The 19,133-nt window shown below is 56.0% G+C and overlaps 1 protein-coding gene across 1 annotated transcript in view; it reads left to right on the top strand.

Annotated features, from left to right (window-relative positions):
* LOC127031590 (arf-GAP with SH3 domain, ANK repeat and PH domain-containing protein 2-like) overlaps positions 1-13,955 on the top strand; it is a 99,867-nt gene extending 85,912 nt beyond the window's left edge. The window contains exons 21-29 of the mRNA XM_050918610.1: positions 44-111; positions 1,292-1,399; positions 1,988-2,210; positions 2,820-2,996; positions 3,699-3,762; positions 4,687-4,742; positions 5,763-5,908; positions 8,469-8,591; positions 12,304-13,955. Of these exons, the coding sequence (XP_050774567.1) occupies positions 44-111; positions 1,292-1,399; positions 1,988-2,210; positions 2,820-2,996; positions 3,699-3,762; positions 4,687-4,742; positions 5,763-5,908; positions 8,469-8,591; positions 12,304-12,378 (1,040 nt within the window). The 3' untranslated portion in view covers positions 12,379-13,955. The remainder of the gene's footprint in view (positions 1-43; positions 112-1,291; positions 1,400-1,987; positions 2,211-2,819; positions 2,997-3,698; positions 3,763-4,686; positions 4,743-5,762; positions 5,909-8,468; positions 8,592-12,303) is intronic.
* The last annotated feature ends 5,178 nt before the right edge of the window (positions 13,956-19,133 follow it).

Below are 19,133 nucleotides of genomic sequence, written 5' to 3'. Positions count from 1 at the left end.
CTTCACGCTCACAGGGCTCATGACAGCTGCTTTTCCCCCACAGCCAATGAAGCTGAAGAGACAGCCCTGGATGTGGCCAGGCGCATGAGACACTCCTTGTGTGAAGAACTGGTAAGAAATGGCACCTTACAGTCTCCACCCTTGGGGTGTGAGCTCCACGCAACAGGTGGGATGCTCAGTAGCAAGCCAGGGATTGGACCTCATTAGAAGGGGAAGGTGGCAGCCCCACACACTGCTTCTGCATGGTGCTTCCCCAAGCTCACATTGCACTCCCTCCAACAGAGATCTAGCAGTGTGCTGGGCAAAGAGCTCCCTTCTAAGGTCTTGCCTCTTGTTTAGTGGAGGTCCATAGCACTCGGCTTTACAGCCCATAGTTGCACAGTGCCAACAAGACATCTAAGCTTCTGGCCCAGGCTGCACCGGGCTCCATGTGATGACTTGGCTGAATTCTGTGAGGTTGATCTCTTCTTGGTCTGGAATCTGACCTGAACTTTGCCTGATTGGTAGGGGGTTCTGGGCTTAGGGGTGGGGGGAGAGATGGGAGTTGTCCCTCCCCCAGCTCATCCAGGATGGCCTAGGAGTGCTGCAGGCAGTGCATGCTGCTTCTGCTGATCCTGGCTGACAGCTGGTGCCTGATGCAAGGCCTTCTCTGAGTTGCTAGGGCTCTGCTGGTACTCATGAGGGATGCAGAGCAGGACATAAAGTGACCTCAGGCAGGTGCCTGGTCTGCTGTTGCTGACAGAGAATGGGATTCGTTCAGACCCCACTTGGGGGATGGGACAGCCAGTTTAGAGACATTTCTAGTGGTAGTGCAGGCTTTGGGGTTAGAGAGGTGTTTCTTCTCCCAGCTAACAAAATCAGAGTTAGAACTGATGGGACATGGTCTGGATTTGCCAGGTTGAGAGGTCTGTGTGGCTATAGCTGCTGGGGTCAGCGCGGTCTGCTGTGGGATGATCTCCCGCTGGCATATGGAGGATCCCACACCCAGAGCCCAGAAACCACCCAGAAATCTTGCTTTTGTGCTGCCCAGGGCCATGTGTTAGGGCTCCAATGCAAACAGCAATGTCCTGGAAAGAGGAAGAAGGTTGTAGGAAAGTCCCTAGGTAGAGGTGGGACACCCTGGGTACCATGCTTACCAGTTGGAAACCACTGCTTCAGACTGAGGTGTGTCTTCCCCTAGGACCTGTCTCTGTGACCCTGGGCTGCCCACTCCACTTTCAGCCTTGATGCAGAGCACTGTAGGTGGGTACAGGAGAGAGTTTGACCTGAGCCCGATTCCTCTGTGTTCCAGCTGCTGCAGGCTCAAAACAATCAGTTCAACATGCGTGTTCACGTGGAATATGAGTGGCGGCTGGGCCAGGATGACATGTATGAGAGCGACGATGATCTGGATGAGAAGGTGAGGTCCCAGCACACTACAGCTGTCCCCAGCTACAAGCCGAGGTTCTTGTCCACATATGTATTGACTGGTATGGACGCAGCACAGACCTGACTCAGCACTTCTTCCCATCACGGAGTCATTAACCGGGACTGCATGTGCAGATCTTGCCTGCCCCCCTATTGCAGCTGCCTCTGATCATGTCTCATTTCCCTTCAAGGTTATCATGTGACACTGTATTGGATGCTTCACTGAAGATGAGCAAAAATACGGCTCCCATTTTCTCTTCCGTGTTGTGCCATCAACGCAGGAGCTGAAACTGGGCTGGAATGGGATTTGCTGCAGCCATGCTGCTTGCTGTTTATCACCTGCCTTATTATTGTTACAGTAATTTACCGGGCGTGGAACTCTTTCGTCCGTCCGTCTGCCTGCCTGCTTAGAAATTGGCATGACACTTGCATGTATCATGTGCTCAGGGAACTCGGTAGTTGAGAGTGAAAGCTTTTCAGCTGAAGCTTGCTGGATTCAATCCAGTCCAGGTTGCAGTGACCAAAAGTCTCCATCAGTTCCCAGCTCCACATAAAGAACATGCCTGTCTCTTCTTTTCAGTTGGGTTCCCCGAAGGAACGCATTCTCCGCCCTCAGAGCTGCTACCATTCACCTGCCACTGCCTCCCAGCCAGGGGGAAATGCAGCAGGGCTTTCAAAGGGTGCAATTCCAGCCCCCCAGGGGAAATTGCATGACATCTATGCACACTCTCACTCCCACATACCAGCAGCCCCTGCCTCTGCTCCGTGTGTGCCACCTCTTCCACCACGCAGTGTAATCCGAGGTGAGATTTTCCTTCATGGTAGCCCTGCTGCAGCAGTGGAGTTTGTGGGGTAGGGCCAGCCCCAGAGCAGGGGAGTCCAGCTGGACAGATTTCAAAAAATAGCAATGCCCTTCCTTCTTATCCTAGGCAAAATTTGCAGTTAATTGTCCTGTTGGCCCCACTGACAATGCCCCATCCCTGCAGCTCCCTGCCCCAACCCCAGGGCCTGACCACCACTGGGCCAAGTCCTAGAGCAAGTGTTGTCAAAGCAGCCAGGCCCAGACCAATCTACCTGCAGCAAATGTCTGTGAGGAAATGTCTTCAGTTATTCTCCATGTACACGGGGTGGTGACCTCTCAGGGGCTGAGGCGGGGCAGCCCCCCAGGTGCAAGGGGCAGCATTAGTAGTTATCCATATAATTCAGTATCAGCCCCTCTAAGTTTTTGTCCACCGCAGGCCAGATTCTCAGCGGGTGTAAATCAGCCTTGCTATGTTAATGTCCTTGTAGCTTCTCTGATGTGCACCAGCTAAGGCCCTGTCCACCAAAGCTGTCAGTAGTCCCGCCCTGTGTCCCCCTCCCTCTCCCTCTGCTCTCCTCTCACTGCCAGACTTGCTGTTGATTTTGTGTAGCTCCCAACCTGCCCCCGCCCGCTCCTCCTGCCAACCAACTGGCCAGTGCTGTGGACCCTGCAGTCAGGAGGATCCTGTCGCTACCTCTGAGCATTAAGCACAAACGAACCTCATCAGACCCTGTGCCCTGGGTGCTGCTCAGCCCCACGCAGCCCAACCACAGCAGCCTAGCTCCAGGTAAGAGACTGGCCAGCAGGATGGGGCTCTGTGGGGAAGACGCTTGGGGAGCTGAGGACGCTCACTCTGTCTCTGTTGCCCTTCGCTCCATCCCTGCCCGAGGTAGACACCATTCCTGTCAGTCTTGGCCTGCCGGGCATGTCCAGCTCCCTGGGATTGCAGAGTCTGACCCTTCCAGTTGAATCCTGGGAGAGGCACACACACACACAACCCGAAGGCCAGAGAGCACAGGGATGGAGAGGATCCCCAGATGGCAGTGGACTGAACCGTGCAGCTGCCAGGGACTAACCCTGCGCCAGCCCTTCACCCCGGATTGTTCCCTTCCCTGGGGCTCTGAGGCTCCTTGACCAGGCCTCTGGGGCATGGGGGAACGTACTGAACCTCGGAGCCGCATGTGATCCGAGTGCAAAGTATCTGCTCCTGGGAATCTTTGGCCGTCCTGGCTGGCATAGTACATCGCTCCCAGCTCTGGGCCAGGCCTGTTCCCCTGCCCAGCTTAGCTCTTAGGGATGCTATGGCAGTAGCTGAACATTTGCCCCATGCCTGGGATGGGGTCTCTGGTGCTGGGTGGGGGTGGGGCATGGCTTGGATGTGCGCATTGCCCATCCACAGTGGGTCAGCAGCTGCCGAGAAGGCACCACCCGCGGGCAACTACACCACCTGTTTCTCCATTGCTCTGGCCATTTCTCTTCTCCTGGTCAGATTCTGGATCCTCCTCACCTTCCAAAGGCCATTCTGCAGCAGAAGCCCCTCCCAGGAGACTGAGGTAACTCCTCATGGCTGAGCTCACTCAGGGGCAAGGCCCTGGCACCCCTTAGCCTCAGCCTGAGTTCACATGAAGCTGAGAGAGCTGGAGCCTAGTCATGTCACTTGGCTACAAGCCCCATGAACCTGGGATGAGCTATGCAGGGCCTCTGGGGATCACAGGGGAGAGCTCCCTGGGCAGAAGGCTTCTCTGTGGGGCTAGGTAACCTGGGGCTCTCTGGAGGGGGGCTGGGGGCTTGTCAGTGTTCGGGGGATGTGAGTGTCCTGTTTGTGCCTCGCCCCCAACACGAGGTCCTGAAACAGGCTGGGGGGGGGGCGGGACAGGGAGACGCTGACGTCTGCAGCCATTGTCTCCCAGGGCCACTGTCCCAAGACTGGGAGCCTTGGTGATGGCTCTGGGTGCCACGTGCTTCTATTGCTAAATACCCATTTCTCAGCGCCCTGGCATGGGTGTGTCTGGCCAGCTGCCCTGTGCGATGGCCCCTTCCCGCGGGAGGGGTGGTGGCCATGGCACTATGGCGAGGTGTGGGCAAGGCTTTGCCCTCTCACCTCCCATCCCGTTCCCCATGGCAGGAGTCCCAGGCTGCCCTCCATGGAAGCTGCAGCATGGCTGGCTCTCTGGAGTGCCTTGTGGCTTGCTGGATGTGGCAGGGCTCCTGGAGGGGCTGCCTCCACCACTGGAGAAAGACCCCAGGCCAAGCCCATCACCCAGCTAATGTCATACTCCTCTGTGACTCTGCTTGCCAATGGGGCTGGCAGTGGGGCTGGCTGGCAGTAAACAGCCAGCAAGGGAACCCCACGGAGCCCTGGGGCCCACCTGAGATCTGCTGCCCAATGATATGGGCTTCAGGAGCACAGGGTACCTGGGGCCCCACCCATCCTCGTCCTGTCTGAGTGACCAGCCCTTCTCTGCGGCTTCCCTCAGCACCGGATCCCGCCAGGGCACCAGCCACTTCACCACCAAGGACACGACACAGCCTGGTAAGGACGATGTGAGCCCTGCTTGGCTACCAGTACCAACCTGCAGCCTGGCGCATTGGGCCCAGCTCCCTGCCCTAGCGCTCCTCACTTTGGAGGCACTGCCCAACTAGCCCAGCAGCCCGCCACCATCCTTCCCTCTCCAACCCCTCCAACACCCTCTGTCATCTCACCCCTCCCCCAACACCCTTCCCCAGCACCTTCACCAACCCTCCCCTCACCCAGCACTGGCACCCTCCACTGCCCCACCCCTCCGCCATCGTACCTTTCCCCGAGCCCCTCTGCCATCCCACCCCTCGCCCAGCACTACCACCCGCCACTGCCCCACCCCTCTGCCACAGTACCTCTCCTCCAGCCCCCCTGCCATCCCACCCCGCCCAGCACTGCCACCCTCCACTGCCCCACCCCTCCGCCATCGTACCTTTCCCCGAGCCCCTCTGCCATCCCTCCCCTTGCCCAGGACTGCTACCCTCCACTGCCCCACCCCTCCGCCACCGTACCTCTCCCTCAGCCCCTCTGCCGTCCCTTCCCTCGCCCAGCACTGCCACCCTCCACTGCCCTCCGCGTCTGCCACCATACCTCTCCCTCAGCCCCTCTGCCGTCCCTTCCCTCACCCAGCACTGCCATCCTCCACTGCCCCACCCCTCTGCCACTGTACCTCTCCCCCAGCCCTCTGCCATCCCACCCCTTGCCCAGCTCTCTGCTGTCTAACCCCAGCCCCACTGCCCTCTGCCATCTTGCCCCAGCTGAGCGGTTCTCCTGTCTCCCTCCTTTGACCAGCCAGCTGCCAGAGGGGGCCTGGCTGGCACAGTGTGGTGCTGAGCACCCTGTGCTGCCTTGTGGGTGGTGCTGAGCACCCTGTGCTGCCCTGCGGGTGGTGCTGAGTGCCCTGTGCTGCCTGCGAGTGGTGCTGAGCGCCTTGTGCTGCCCTGTGGGTGGTGCTGAGCATCCTGTGCTGCCCTGTGGGTGGTGCTGAGCGCCTGTGAAGAGAGGGAGTTGGTGACTGTTCTGCTGGTGTCCTAGCTGCCCTGGGGACAGTGGAGACGTTCTGTGAGGCCGGCCACAGCAAAGGAAGAAGCCGCGGGCTGCCGTGGCCCTCGCAAGACCCAGGTGGAGGCCCTGGCCCAGCAGAGGATGTGCCGCCCCCAATCCCAAGGAGGGACGGCCTGGTAGGTTGTCTGGTCTGGGATGTCGCACTCAGATCCCCCCTTTTCTTTCCGTATTTGGTTGTAATGCTGGCAAACGTGCCCCCCTTCTAACTCCAGCACTGCCCCTCTGGCACCCTGGCCATGGACAGGGCTCGGAGGGCAGCAGAGCTCCATGTGGAAATGGCAGGAGCTGATTGCAGGCATGGAGCCCTCCCCCTGCGGGGGCATTCACAGAACACCATGGGGAGCAGAGGGCTAGCCCAAATCCCTAGGTGCACAGTCCCTCTCATCCCCACACAGCCGGAGCAGGCTGCCTGCGGCCAGCAGTTCCACAGGGTCTGATTTTTAAAGGGAGGGACTGGGGTCCCTGTAGATCTTGCCTGCTCCCTTCCCCTGAGAGCACATACAGAGTGGGTGAGCGTGCATCCCTGGGGACGTGTCAGCTCCTCTGCCCGGGCAGACGCAGGCGTGTGCATGGGGGGGAGGTACACACAGTGCATGGTGAAGGGTGCATGCTGCAGATCAGGCCCTCAGCCTCCTGGGTGGTGCCCTGTCACTGGGGCCCTGTGGAGGCCAGAGCCTCTGCCTCACTCTCCCACCTCTCCCTTCCTAGCACCAACCCTTCCCCCAGGCTCCCTGCCCCCAGGAGAGCTCCACACAAGCCCCCCTCTCTCCCAAAAGCCAACAGGGCAGCAAATAAACAAGGACACAGGACTTGCTGTCTCTGGGAAGATTATAGGGTTTTCAGGTGTCCGGTTTTCGACTGTAAAGTCCTGTCGAAAAGGGGACCTAGCTAAGTCCCGTCAGATTTACTGACCAGACACCAAAAGTCCGGTTACCGCAGGAGGGAGAGAGGCGCCGGGCCATCAACCCACACCAGCTCCTGCTCAGCCGGGGCCGCCTCCTACTGCATCTCATGGGCAGCAGGCAGGAGGCTCCAGCTCCTGTCCCAGCCAGGGAGAAGCAGAGGGAGCCCAGCTGTGAGGGGCAGGGGGAGAGAGGTGGAGAGGATCAAGCAACGAGGGCGGGGTAGAGCAGTGAGTGAAGGTGGGGGAGAGGAGCCAGCAGGGGGTGGAGCTTCAGTGGAAGAGGTGGATCACGGGCAGGGCCTTGGGGAAGAGGCAGGGCAGGGGCCGGCGCCTTGGGGGGAAAGAGGCAGGGCAGGGGCCGGCGCCTTTAGGGGGAAGAGGCAGGGCAGGGGCTGAGGCCTCAAGAGGCAGGGCAGGGGCCGGCGCCTTGGGGGGAAAGAGGCAGGGCAGGTGCCGGGGCCTTGGGAGGGAAGAGGCAGGGCAGGGGCTGGGGCCTTGGGGGGAAGAGGCAGGGCAGGGGTCGGGGCCTTGGGAGGGAAGAGGCAGGGCAGGGGCTGGGGCCTTGGGGGGAAGAGGCGGGGCAGGGGCTGGGGCCTTGGGGGGAAGAGGTGGGGCAGGTGCCGGGGCCTTGGGAGGGAAGAGGCAGGGCAGGTGCCGGGGCCTTGGGAGGGAAGAGGCAGGGCAGGGGCTGGGGCCTTGGGGGGAAGAGGCAGGGCAGGGGTCGGGGCCTTGGGGGGGAAGAGGCAGGGCAGGTGCCGGGGCCTTGGGAGGGAAGAGGCAGGGCAGGGGCTGGGGCCTTGGGGGGAAAGAGGCAGGGCAGGTGCCGGGGCCTTGGGAGGGAAGAGGCAGGGCAGGGGCTGGGGCCTTGGGGGGAAGAGGCAGGGCAGGGGTCGGGGCCTTGGGGGGGAAGAGGCAGGGCAGGGGCTGGGGCCTTGGGAGGGAAGAGGCAGGGCAGGGGCTGGGGCCTTGGGGGGAAGAGGCAGGGCAGGGGCCGGCGCCTTGGGGGGAAGAGGCAGGGCAGGGGCTGGGGCCTTGGGGGGAAGAGGCGGGGCAAGGGCTGGGGCCTTGGGAGGGAAGAGGCAGGGCAGGGGTCGGGGCCTTGGGGGGAAAGAGGCAGGGCAGGGGCCAGCGCCTTGGGGGGAAGAGGCAGGGCAGGGGCTGGGGCCTTGTGGGGGAAGAGGCAGGGCAGGGGCTGGGGCCTTGGGAGGGAAGAGGCAGGGCAGGGGCTGGGGCCTTGGGGGGAAGAGGCAGGGCAGGGGCCGGGGCCTTGGGGGGGAAGAGGCAGGGCAGGGGCCGGCGCCTTGGGGGGAAGAGGCAGGGCAGGGGCTGGGGCCTTGGGGGGAAGAGGCGGGCAAGGGGTCTGGTTTTCAGAAATTCAAAAGTTAGCAGCTATATGGAAGAACATTGCAGTTAGGGAGCTGCCAGAGCCACACTACACAATCTCCCACATCTGGACCCCTGCAGCCCTTCGCCACCCCCTCCAGAGCTCCCAAAGCACCCACAGCCACCCAGCACTCACCTCCCCTCTCTTCCCAGCACTCTCCCAGCCTGATCCTCTGCAGCCCCATGGCATATCCCTCACTCACCTGCTCCCATGCTGGTTGGTGCCCCCCCCATGAGCCTGGAGGGGATTCTCTCCTGCCCTGAGTGCACGGGGGCTTGGGGACCAAAATGCCCCTGCACTCAGGCTGCATGTGTTTGGGTCTACCAAAGAGCATGGTGCAGGACAAAGGGATCCAGGCTTGATGGTGTTCTCCCCTCCTGATTTGCAGAGTAAACGGCGCCTCTTCCGGGTCCGAGCCCTGTATGACTGTCAGGCTGACCGGGAGGATGAGCTGACCTTCCGTGTAGGAGAGATCATCATTGTGGCTGAAGAGGAGGACAGCAATTGGTGGGTAAGTATCAGCCTATGCTGTAGTATGGCACTGCAGGTTCCAGTGTACATGTGTAGTGCCGACAGACCCCCGGTTGCTGGCAGACAGGATCTGACCGAGAACCTCTGGAGCTTAGTGCATGAGCCTCTACTGCATGAGCTAAAAGCCAACTGGCTCTTAGCCGAAGTTGTAGAGCAGACTCATTTTCCGTCTCTCTCTAAGTGGTCTCAGTGCCACTAGATGGGACAGAACACCACACCCAGGAGGTGTGTGGGTTACACATGCTGATGTCCCCTTGAGCTGCACACCAAGCCCCTCTCTAGCCACAGCTCCCAGAATCTTAGCCAAGCTACCTTCCTCCCTTGCCTCCCTTGAAGCGCTGTCCTGTTTTTTTTCATGGTCTCCTGTTCAGAGCTGAGCAATCCCACTCCTGTCTTGCTGATCTCCAGAGCTCTACACCCAGCCCTCTGGACTCTCCACTCTGATGTGCTCACCTGAAACCTCATTGGCTCTCTCTTCCCTCTGCCTCTTGCACTGATACCTGTTAATCTGCTTGCTCCTGTCACACCCTACTCTCCTTCAGCACTTCAGGTTCTGCTGTGGCGCTAACCAGCTACAAACTTGAAATGCAAATGTTAGAATATTGGGAACCAGTTGTACCTGTCCTATCTCTACTGGACATCTAGAAATCTAGCTTATGGCTGGCTCTTCCAAGACAAACAATACAGATGTCACCATTTTATTAAAAAATAATAATTATGACGGCTCCCCTCTCCCCCCTCTCCGGGGTACCACCTGGGCCTGGGGTACCACGGAGCCCACCTGACCCACCAGCCTGGGTTCCCTTAACACTGTACTGGTCTGCAGCCTGCCAAGCCCTCCCTCAGGCTTCAGACTGCACTTTACCAGCACACATACAGGCAGGGACACACCCAGCTGCAGATTCACACAGATGCTGATATCAGCTCTGCATGGGAAGGCTCAGCTAAGGTACAGCCCAGTACTCAAGTGCACACCGCCCTCTAGAGGGTAAACCCAAAATTATGCCGTCTTGTTCTACACAGAGATCTGTGCAACATAAGGTCATGAAATTCACCCTCAATGTGGAGAGGAATATACACAGCTTTCTGCCCCATGGTTATGATTTCCACACACTGGTTTTAGACAAAACAAGTTTATTAACTACAAAAGATAGATTTTAAGTGATTATAAGGGATAGCAAACAGATCAAAGCAGATTACCTAGCAAATAAAACAAAAGCACAATCTAATCTTAATATTCCAAAGAAATTGGATATGTGCAGCAAATTCTCACCCTAAATGTTGTTTTAGGCAGATTGCAGAGATTCTTGAGGGCAAGCTGCACTTGCTTGCAGCTTAAAACTCCAGTTATTCCTTTCACAGGCTAGACAACCCACTAGCCTGGATTAAGCCCTTCTCCCCTAGTTCAGTCCTCTTTCTTGGGCAGGGAGTCAGTGAAGAACGAACCACAATGATGTCACTCCCCTACCTTAAATAGTTTTTGCGTAAGGCGGGAATCCTTTGTCTCCCAGTTCTATTCCCATGCCTGGTCAGTGGAAAAACACTAGTATTATCATGGAGTCCAGTACCAGGTGACTTGGTCACATATCCCTGGAGGGCCACCGCAGCCATGACTCAGAGGCTGTTTGCAGTGTCCTCAAGAAGGCTTCCCAGGAAGGCTCCCCAGTGGAAGATTAGCATCTTCTAAGACCTTTTGTTCTCCCTAATGGCCCTTCCCAGCCAGCCATCTAGAGTTATTGCATTCCCCAGGTGTAAACACATTTGTAATAGATGCATAGACACATTCCTAACTTCAGATACCACTGGCTGCTGCTGGGGCAGTCTCAGAGCCCCTCTGCTCCCCAGCAGAAGGAGTTTGGGTGGCGGGGGGGCTCAGGGCCTGGGATTGAGGCCAGTGCTTACCAGGGTGGGAGCTCCACATGCTGCCTCCACCCACAGGCACCGCCCCGGCAGCTCCCATTGGCCATGGTTCCCAGCCAATGGAAGCTGCAGAACTGGGGATTGGGGTGGAGCAGAGGAAGCATGTGTAGCTAGGGAGCTGGGACCACCACTTTGCAGGATCTGAGTAGGGAGCCTGGTCCAGCCCCACCAACCCCTGCCCAGTACCCATGCCCCCAGCCCGGGCCATGACTCCCCCCACCCGAGCACCTGCACCCCCTCCCCAGCATCCACCAGGAACTGTGGCCAATGGGAGCTGTGGGGGCGGTACCTGCAGGCAGGGGCAGTGCACGGAGCCCCCTGTCCCTCTGGGGGTGTGCTGGCTGCTTCCGGGAGCAGTGTGTGGAGGGGAAAGCATGAGGAGCCCCCTGTCCCCACTTACCTCGCGTGGCTTCTGCTAAGGCAGGCTCCATCCCCGCAGCTCCCATTGGCCGCAGTTCCCAGCCAATGGGAGCTGCAGAGTCAGGGCTCAGGGCACATGCAGCACACACTGACCCCTGCCCTGGAAGGGGCCAGAGGGACATAGTGGCTGCTTCTGGGAGCAGTGTGGGGCCAGGGCAGGCAAGGAGCCTGCCTTAGTGTGGCTGCACTGCCAACCAGGAGCCACTCAAGGTGAGCACACCCCAGCTGGAACTCACACCCCTCACTCCCTCCCACACCCCAATCCCTGCCCCAGCCCTGAGACCCCTCCTGCACCCAAACTCCCTCCTACAGTCCACACCCAGTCCTGCACCTCAATTTCCTGCCTCAGCCCACACCTCCTCCAGCACCCAAAGCCCCCTCCATTACCCAAACTCCTTCCCAGAGCTTGCACCCTGTACCCCCTCCTACACTCCAACCCTCTGCCCCAGGCTCAGCCCAAAGCCCCCTCCCATACTCCAAAACCCTTGGCCCAAGCCCAGTGAAGTGAGTGAGGGTCGGGGAGAGCAAGCGACGGAGGGAGGGGGGAATGGAGTGAGCGGAGCGGGACCTTGGTGAAGGGGCGGGGAAGGGGTGGGGCCTCGGGGAAGGGGGCAGGGCAAGGGTGTTTGAGTTTGTGTTATTAGACAGTTGGAAACCCTAGCTGGAACCCTGGATGGCAGTGCCCTGGTTCCTGTAATGAGTGGGGCTTGGGTGGTCAGGCCTTGTGGCTAGAGTCAGGCGCCAGGTCGAAGCTGGAGTCAGCATCGGGGTCGGGCGTAGGACCAGGGATGCGGAGTGAGGCAGGAAAGCAGGAACTGGGAACAGACGGGGGGATGACAGCAACAGGGAGGAAGGCAGGAACCAGGAGTCATGCAAGCAGGCAGGGTCCATAGCAGTAGTAGCAGCAGCCAGCCAGGGATTCTTCCAGCTGCTCAGACAACTTCCTGTCCCTTTCTGGTCTAAACAGAGCTCCCCAGCCAGTCCATGACACTGGACATTTCCCCCAATCAGGAGCTTCGGAGGCAGAGCCCTTTGTGAGCTAGAGCTTCATTGGTTCCCTTCTACAGTGGCTCAGGTGAGCTGCTGGGTAGTGGCTGTGGACGGAGGATCCAGGGGCCCCGATTGGAAATCCACTCACAATACCATTCTGCTGAGAACCTCGGAACCTGCCCGGAGCCTGGCCTTGTTCTCAGGGCAGTTGGCTAGTGTGGAGACAGGAGTGGCTGGGCACTGCCCAGGCTGGTTTGGGAATGGCTTGCAGTCATTACTGTAGTCAGTGCCTTTCCATTGGCTACCCAACCCCATGGAAGAGCCATAGCTGACTAAGCCTTTGCTGGCTTTTCTCTTCACAGAGCGGCTGGATTGAAGGGCAGCCCCACAGGAAAGGCGTCTTTCCAGCATCATTTGTTCATGTGCTGAGTGAATAGGACCTGGATGGCTGACAGAGGAACAAACATCTCCGCTGATCGAAGTGCAGATCCCTCAGATTCCCTGTTTTCAACAGGCTTCCTGCAGAGAACACTTTGGCGAGCTTGTGTGTCTCATCTCTTGTACCTTGTCACTCTCACCTTCAGGCCTGCAGTATGTGGTTCGGCCCACGGAGCCCAGAGCGGGGCTTGGAGGGATCAGGTCTTTGCCTGTCTCTTGAGTTGCAATCAAGTATCCTATCGGGTGTCTTTGAGTCCTGCTTTCAGCTCCAGCTGTTCAGTGTGCAGCCTCCCACACAGCAGTGTGGCACTCACTCCTGCATGGTGCTGGCTGGGAGTGGCCAAAGCTGGGAGAATGCCAGTTTAGGGACATCAGAGTTTGGGGCCTGTTTTAACATGGGATAACTGACTGCTCACTAACTGGATAGTCAGTGCCACTCTAGACTCGCCACAGATGTCTGTTCCACACTCAGCCCTAGTGTCCAGATTAACATGCGCTCTCCTCCCAATTAACGTGAGTTAACTCAGGTTCCAACAGGTCCCAAGCCCCATTCCAGTCAAACCCTTCCACTATCCCAGCCAAGGAGCTGCCCAAAACAGGCTCCCTTCCACTCTCCCATTTGAACCAGTCATTCACCTGAGCAGCCATTTTGACACCCAAACCATAGAAACTGCACCAGTTCCTGTCTGTGCTGGCAACAATTCACAGTGTTTCTCTGCTCCAGTGCTACTACTAGTGGGAGCTGGGAGTATAGCTAAGGCTGAGGCATTTTTCCCAGCCCTGTTCAGAGCCCTCTTTCCACTAAAGCTGCCACCAAGGGAATTACCGGCAGAGCTGTGCTGGGACCAAAAAACACCAACCAGTGTTCCCAGTGGACAGGGGCATGTGACAGGAGAGAGCTCATAGACTTTAAGACCAGAAGGGACCATTGTGATCATCCAGTCTGACCTCCTGCACATTGCAGGCCACAGACCCTCACCCACCCACCCCGATAATAGACCTCTCTGGCTGAGTTACTGACATCCTCAAATCATGTTTTGGAGACTTAAAGGTACAGAGAATGCACCATTTACTCTAGTTTAAATCTTCAAGTGACCCATACCCCACATTACAGAGGAAGGCAAAAAAACGCAGGGTCTCTGCCAATCTGACTTGGGGGAAAATTAGTTCCCAACCCCTAAATATGGCGATCAGTTAGACTCTGAGCATGTGGGCAAGACCCACCAGCCAGGCACCTGGGAAAGAATTCTCTGAAGTAACTCAGAAACCTCATCATATAGTGTCCCATCACCAGCCATTGGAGCTATTTGCTGCTAGCAGTCACAGATCGGCGACATGCCATTATAGGCAGTCCCATCATCCCACCCCCTCCATAAATTTATCAAGCTCAGTTTTAAAACCAGTTAGGTTTTTTGCCGGCACTGCTCCCCTTGGAAGGCTGTTCCAGAACTTCACTCCTCTTTTGGTTAGAAACCTTTGTCTAACTTGAAGCCTAAACTTCTTGATGGCCAGTTTATAGTCATTTGTTCTTGTGTCCACATTGGTACTGAGCTTAAATAATTCCTCTGCCTCCCTGGTATTTGTCTCTCTGATGTATTTATAGAGCGCAAACATATCTCCCCTCAGCCTTCTGTCGGTTAGGCTAAACAAGCCAAGCTCTTTGAGTTTCCTCCCATAAGGCATCAATCCTCTGATCCTCCTAGTAGCACTTCTTTGCACCTGTTCCAATTTGAATTCATCTTTCTTAAACATGGGAGACCAGAATTGCACACACTATTCCAGAGGAATTCTCACCAGTGCCTTGTATAACAGTGCTAACACTTCCCTGTCTCTACTGGAAATACCTCACCTGATGTATTATGGGACTACATTGGCCTTTTTTACAGCCACATCACTTTGGCAGTTCATAGTCATCCTGTGATCAACCAATACTAGTTATCTTTGTTCCTCCAAAGTGATTTTGACCCAAACTGACTCATCCATTCCATCACTTCTAATTTCTTTACAGCCTACCTCACCATTAACATACAATGCTTCTCCACCTCCTTTGCCTTTAGTTCTGTCTTTCCTGAACAGCATGTACCCTTCACTACCTGTACTCCAGTCACGACAACCTTCACCGCCTGTACGCCATTGCCAACAACCTTCACTACCTGTATTCCAACTCTACTGTTTGGAAGTTGAAGTGAGTGCCCTGGAATCCATGGGAACAAGTGCATCCAAACTGAGGATCATCTTGGATTCAGCTCCCTCTCCTTCAAGAGTATAGCCCGCACTCACTCGGCACCACGAGCAAGCCTCTCTTGCAGGGCTGGCGCTCTCTGAACTGGACAAGATTCAGATAATTGCTCTGTCCTTTGCTAGAAGCCCTGGAACAGTGCTGAGGCCGTGAGCTTCTGGGATGTGACCCAGTCACCAGTAAATACTGACTGTCCACTACTTGGTCTCACAGAAGGAAGGAGTGTTCCAGTTTCTCTCTCCAGCCTTCTTTCCAAGCCCACCCCTATCTGGTCACCAAACCACATCTCCTGGGAACTGGTGTGGAAAAGGCCCCTAGGATCCCATCTAGTCCAGCCATTGAGGGTTAGGGTACAAGAGTCACTACCAGCTTTTTCCAGTCTAATCTTAAATGTGCCAAGTAATGGCACTTTCCTCGTGTATTCTAGACCCAGGGTCCAGTCTAGGGTTTGACTGTGTTTACTGTTCCAGAAACCAGCGGTGTGGGACCAGGGTGGAGAGAAGGGTTTGCCCATTGTGTCAGAGGAGTTATCTGCACAGCAGTTAAGTGTCCCAGTACAATGAGCCACAGGAAAGTAGTGGCTTCATCTTCCTCCATTTCCCAGAGAGCCCATTCCCCAGCTGAGTACATCTCATTGCCAGGGAGATTACCAGAGTCTGAACCTAAGAGTTTCCTATCTTAACATCCCCTCTCTGTGCCTAGTTCTACTCCTAGCTCCCCTCCTGGCTTGGTGTTTACACCCCTCAAAGACCTGTAGACAGCTGAGTTCAGCTGCACATGCGTGAAGAAGAGATGCTGGGGTCCCTGCTCTAGCTATGGGCGCTGCTGCACACAGATTGCAGGGGAGGCGCTGCCAGAAAGGACCTCTCTCCTAGCTCGCCAAGAGAAGCTGCAACCTGCTCAGTCTCACACACTCCTCATTCAACTGCTAAAACATGTGAGAGAAGAAAGGGGAGAAGGAAAAGAGACCCCCGCACACACACCCCATCCTGCTCTGGTTTGCAGGCGCAAGCCTGCACTACATCCCTTCCCACAGCAAACGGAGCCACAGAGGCCAAGTGGCTATGCCACTCCCCTAAGTATCTGGCATTGGATACACCTGAGTCACATGCCATCTCTTCCCACTGTCTATCACAATCCCAGTACTCAGCTGGGGAAATCCTGTCTCCAAAGCACCTTGCGCCAGCCAAGGGACTCACCAAGCATCTGTAGCCACCCCTGCCTAATGAGCCCCAAAGCCATTCACATACTCGCTAGCAACAGCCACCCTGCCGGGGGCAGGGGGATGCATACACGCTGCTGTGAGCTGGATGGGGAAGCTGTGAAGGTAGAGGTGTAGGCCTTGGCCAAAGCCAAGTGCACACCTCTGTGCCATTGGTCTGAGGTGGGTGGGTCATAACCACAGTCAGCCTCCATGCTTCTCTCTTTTGAGCTGGGATGTGTGCCAGGAACTGGCAGTTTCACCCAGCGCTGGCTGCTGCCACCCTTTCTTGCACTGCAGTTGCAGGATGGGGCTTTGGGAAGTAGCTTCCATGGGTGCCCCCCAACTATGAATCCCCAGTAACAGCCCCCTTCCCACTGAGTTCTGCTTCTCCTCTGCCCTCCTCTGTTCCTGACACATGCCCAGCATCAGTAACATTCTGGGATGCACTTGTGTCTTACCCAATAGTTACATGTGCTAGTTGGGACAGTGCCATCAAGAAAGATGTCACATCCTGCCCTATACGGGTTTTCACAATTTAATTATTTCCTAACAACCACATGAAGCCAGTGTATTTGTTGCTCTTTCCAGCAGGGTAGTAGAGGTGACACAATGCTGCAGGGACAGGACTTGCTCAAGGAGAAGATAAGCTGCCCTGTTTCCTGTGTGGGCTTATTCTATTCAGGGCTCGTAATGCAAATAACCCTGAGCATGCTAACTGGATTTTCCAAGATGTAGTACGGGGATGTACAGGGCTGTGGACAGCCTCAGGGCCCAGCGCACACAGGGCTGGGACAAGGCCGGGTGTGAGCTTCGCCGGCAGTCAGTGCTTGGGAAGGCTGGATCTATGCATCTGGTTCTTCCTGCCTGTTTTGCTGGCTCTGCTGCACAGTGACCAAAGGCAACAGTGCAGTTGTGCTGCCTGAGCCGTCGTGAACAGCCAACAAGGGAAGGCAGCAGGGACTGCACAGGTAGCATTCAGGCTGGAGCTGTCACTCGATGAAAAATGGGTCTTGATGTGGAAAATGTAATGAAAATTGAGAGAACAATCATTTTTCTCTAAATTTTCTTTGGAAAATTTTGATTTTTCAGTGGAAATGGAAATACAAAAAAACCCAGTCAAAAATGGAAAGAATTCAGCTGAAAACCAAAATATTTGACTTGGGAATGCTGTTGCGATGCCTCATAGGAGCTGGAGGTCGGGTGGCTTGTGCTCCCATTCACCTTTGTAGGTTGGATTCTTGGGTTTCACTATGTCTCCCATGATGCACTGTGGTCTTCCTCTTGGGAAGGGGAGGCAGTGAATCATGGTAATCCCTGGCCATGGTGCAGCATGGGAGATGTAGTTTAGCTGGGAGAGCCTGGCCCACAGAGGAAAATGTGGACAAGGCACCAGACTACAACTAAGAGGCACTGCAGCAGCATCTCTCAATTTTCAGTTTGTGGGGTGGTGTTTTTTAATGAAAATATCTAAATTTTCCAGAGGATTCAGATACTTTTAAAAAAATTGTTTTGTTGAAAATCCAATTTTCCGCAGAAAACAGTTTTGTCAGCACATTTTCCACCAGTCTCTGTGGCCCTTCATATGCCCCTTGTGCCTTTATTTACTACACCTTGGAAAATCCAATTAGCATGCTCAGGTTTATTTGCATTACAAGCCCTGAATAGAATAATGCCCACACAGGAAACAGGGCAGCTTATCTTCTCCTTGAGCAAGTCCTGTCCTTGCAGCATTGTGTCACCTCTACTGCCCTGCTGGAAAGAGCAACAAATACACTGGCTTCATGTGGTTGTTAGGAAATAATTAAATTGTGAAAATCCATAAAGGTCAGGATGTGACATCTTTCTTGATGGCACGGTCCCAACTAGCACATGTAACTATTGGGTAAGACACAAGTGCATCCCAGAATGTTACTGATTTTGCAGAAAGAATCTGAGTAATGGTGAGATGCCCCATTCACATAGTTTGCAAGTGGCCACTTTTGAAATCTTAGTATTCTGTTCGTATCAATCTGACCTGCACCAGTCCACCACAGAAAAGTCAAATGTACTATTTTAATGACTACATTTTGTTTATTTCAATTTTTGCAACACTTCTAAAAACAAATTGTGACATTCACTCCTGTTAAAAAGAAATGCCTAACAATGGGTTTCCTACTGTGCCACCATCATACCAGTACACCATACACTGCCACCTCTGTCTATACCTTCTTATGCAACCAGTAAGCCTGAGTTACAGGAACTATGTGCCCTCGCCATTGTGTATGCATCTGGAGCACTGCACTTCTCTGGGGAATGTGATCTCCAAGGCTGCTGTGCCGTTCTTCTGGTGTCCCCAAGAGCATGAAAGCTGATGTGGTTCCCTGCCCTTCCCAGGATGCCCTGTGGGATAGGGCTCTGTCTGGGATCAGGCCCAAGGAGCAAGCCAGAGACTATGTGTGAGCAGACGCAGCAGGCCAAAGGCAGCCTCCCAGGAGCTGAGGGAGAATCTGAGAACTGTGCCGCAATGCAGGCTGTGGCTCAGAGGGGTGGTGGCTCTGGCAGGAGAGCAATGCAGGCCCCAATGTGAGCACAAGTGAAAAGACTGAACTCTGGCCAGTGGGAGGGGCAGCTTATCAGCTGTTCTCAAACTTCATTGCACCGTGATTCCCTTCTGACAACAAAAGTTACTCACAACCCCAGGAGGGGGGACCAAAGCCTGAGTCCACCTGAGCCCTGCCACACCAAGTGGGGGAGCCAAGGCTAAAGCCCAAGGGTTTAAGCCCCAGGTGGGGGAGGGGGGCTGTAACCTGAGTCCCGCCACCCAGGACTGAAGCCGAAGCCTGAGCCCCCCACACCACCTCCGCCCCAGGTCGTGGGGCTCGGGTGTGGGCCACAGGCAGTGGGGCTCAGGCTTTGGCTTCAGCCCTGGGAGGTGGGACTCAGGTTTCAGCCTCAGGTGGTGGCTTCGGCCCCAGCAAGTCTAACACCATCGCTAGTGAGCCCATTAAAACAGGGTCGTGACCCACTTTTGGGGTCCCAACCCAGTTTGAGAACCGCTGGCTCAGTAAAAGGCCAAGGGAGCCACTGGGACAATTATCCTTGTGCCACCCATTGGAAACTACTTTGTGGCCTGAAGGAGCTGTCCCTAGGGTCTTTCCCCATCTCTTCCTCCAGAACCAGCAATGGCCCTGCGCTGCCTGCCTGGGGCAGTGAGAATGGCTGGGAGCAGAGCTGTCTGCCAGGTCTGGTGTGCCAGACCTAAGCCACTGCTGGAGTCACTCTCCACCCATGCCCAAAGGCTGGGGGAGCTGCTTGCAAGGGGCTGGAGGAGA

Source organism: Gopherus flavomarginatus, chromosome 11 (assembly GCF_025201925.1).
Source record: "Gopherus flavomarginatus isolate rGopFla2 chromosome 11, rGopFla2.mat.asm, whole genome shotgun sequence".
Taxonomy (NCBI): Eukaryota; Metazoa; Chordata; order Testudines; family Testudinidae; genus Gopherus; species Gopherus flavomarginatus.
Note: the sequence above shows the minus strand (reverse complement) of the source record. Positions and strands in the feature narration are given on the sequence as shown.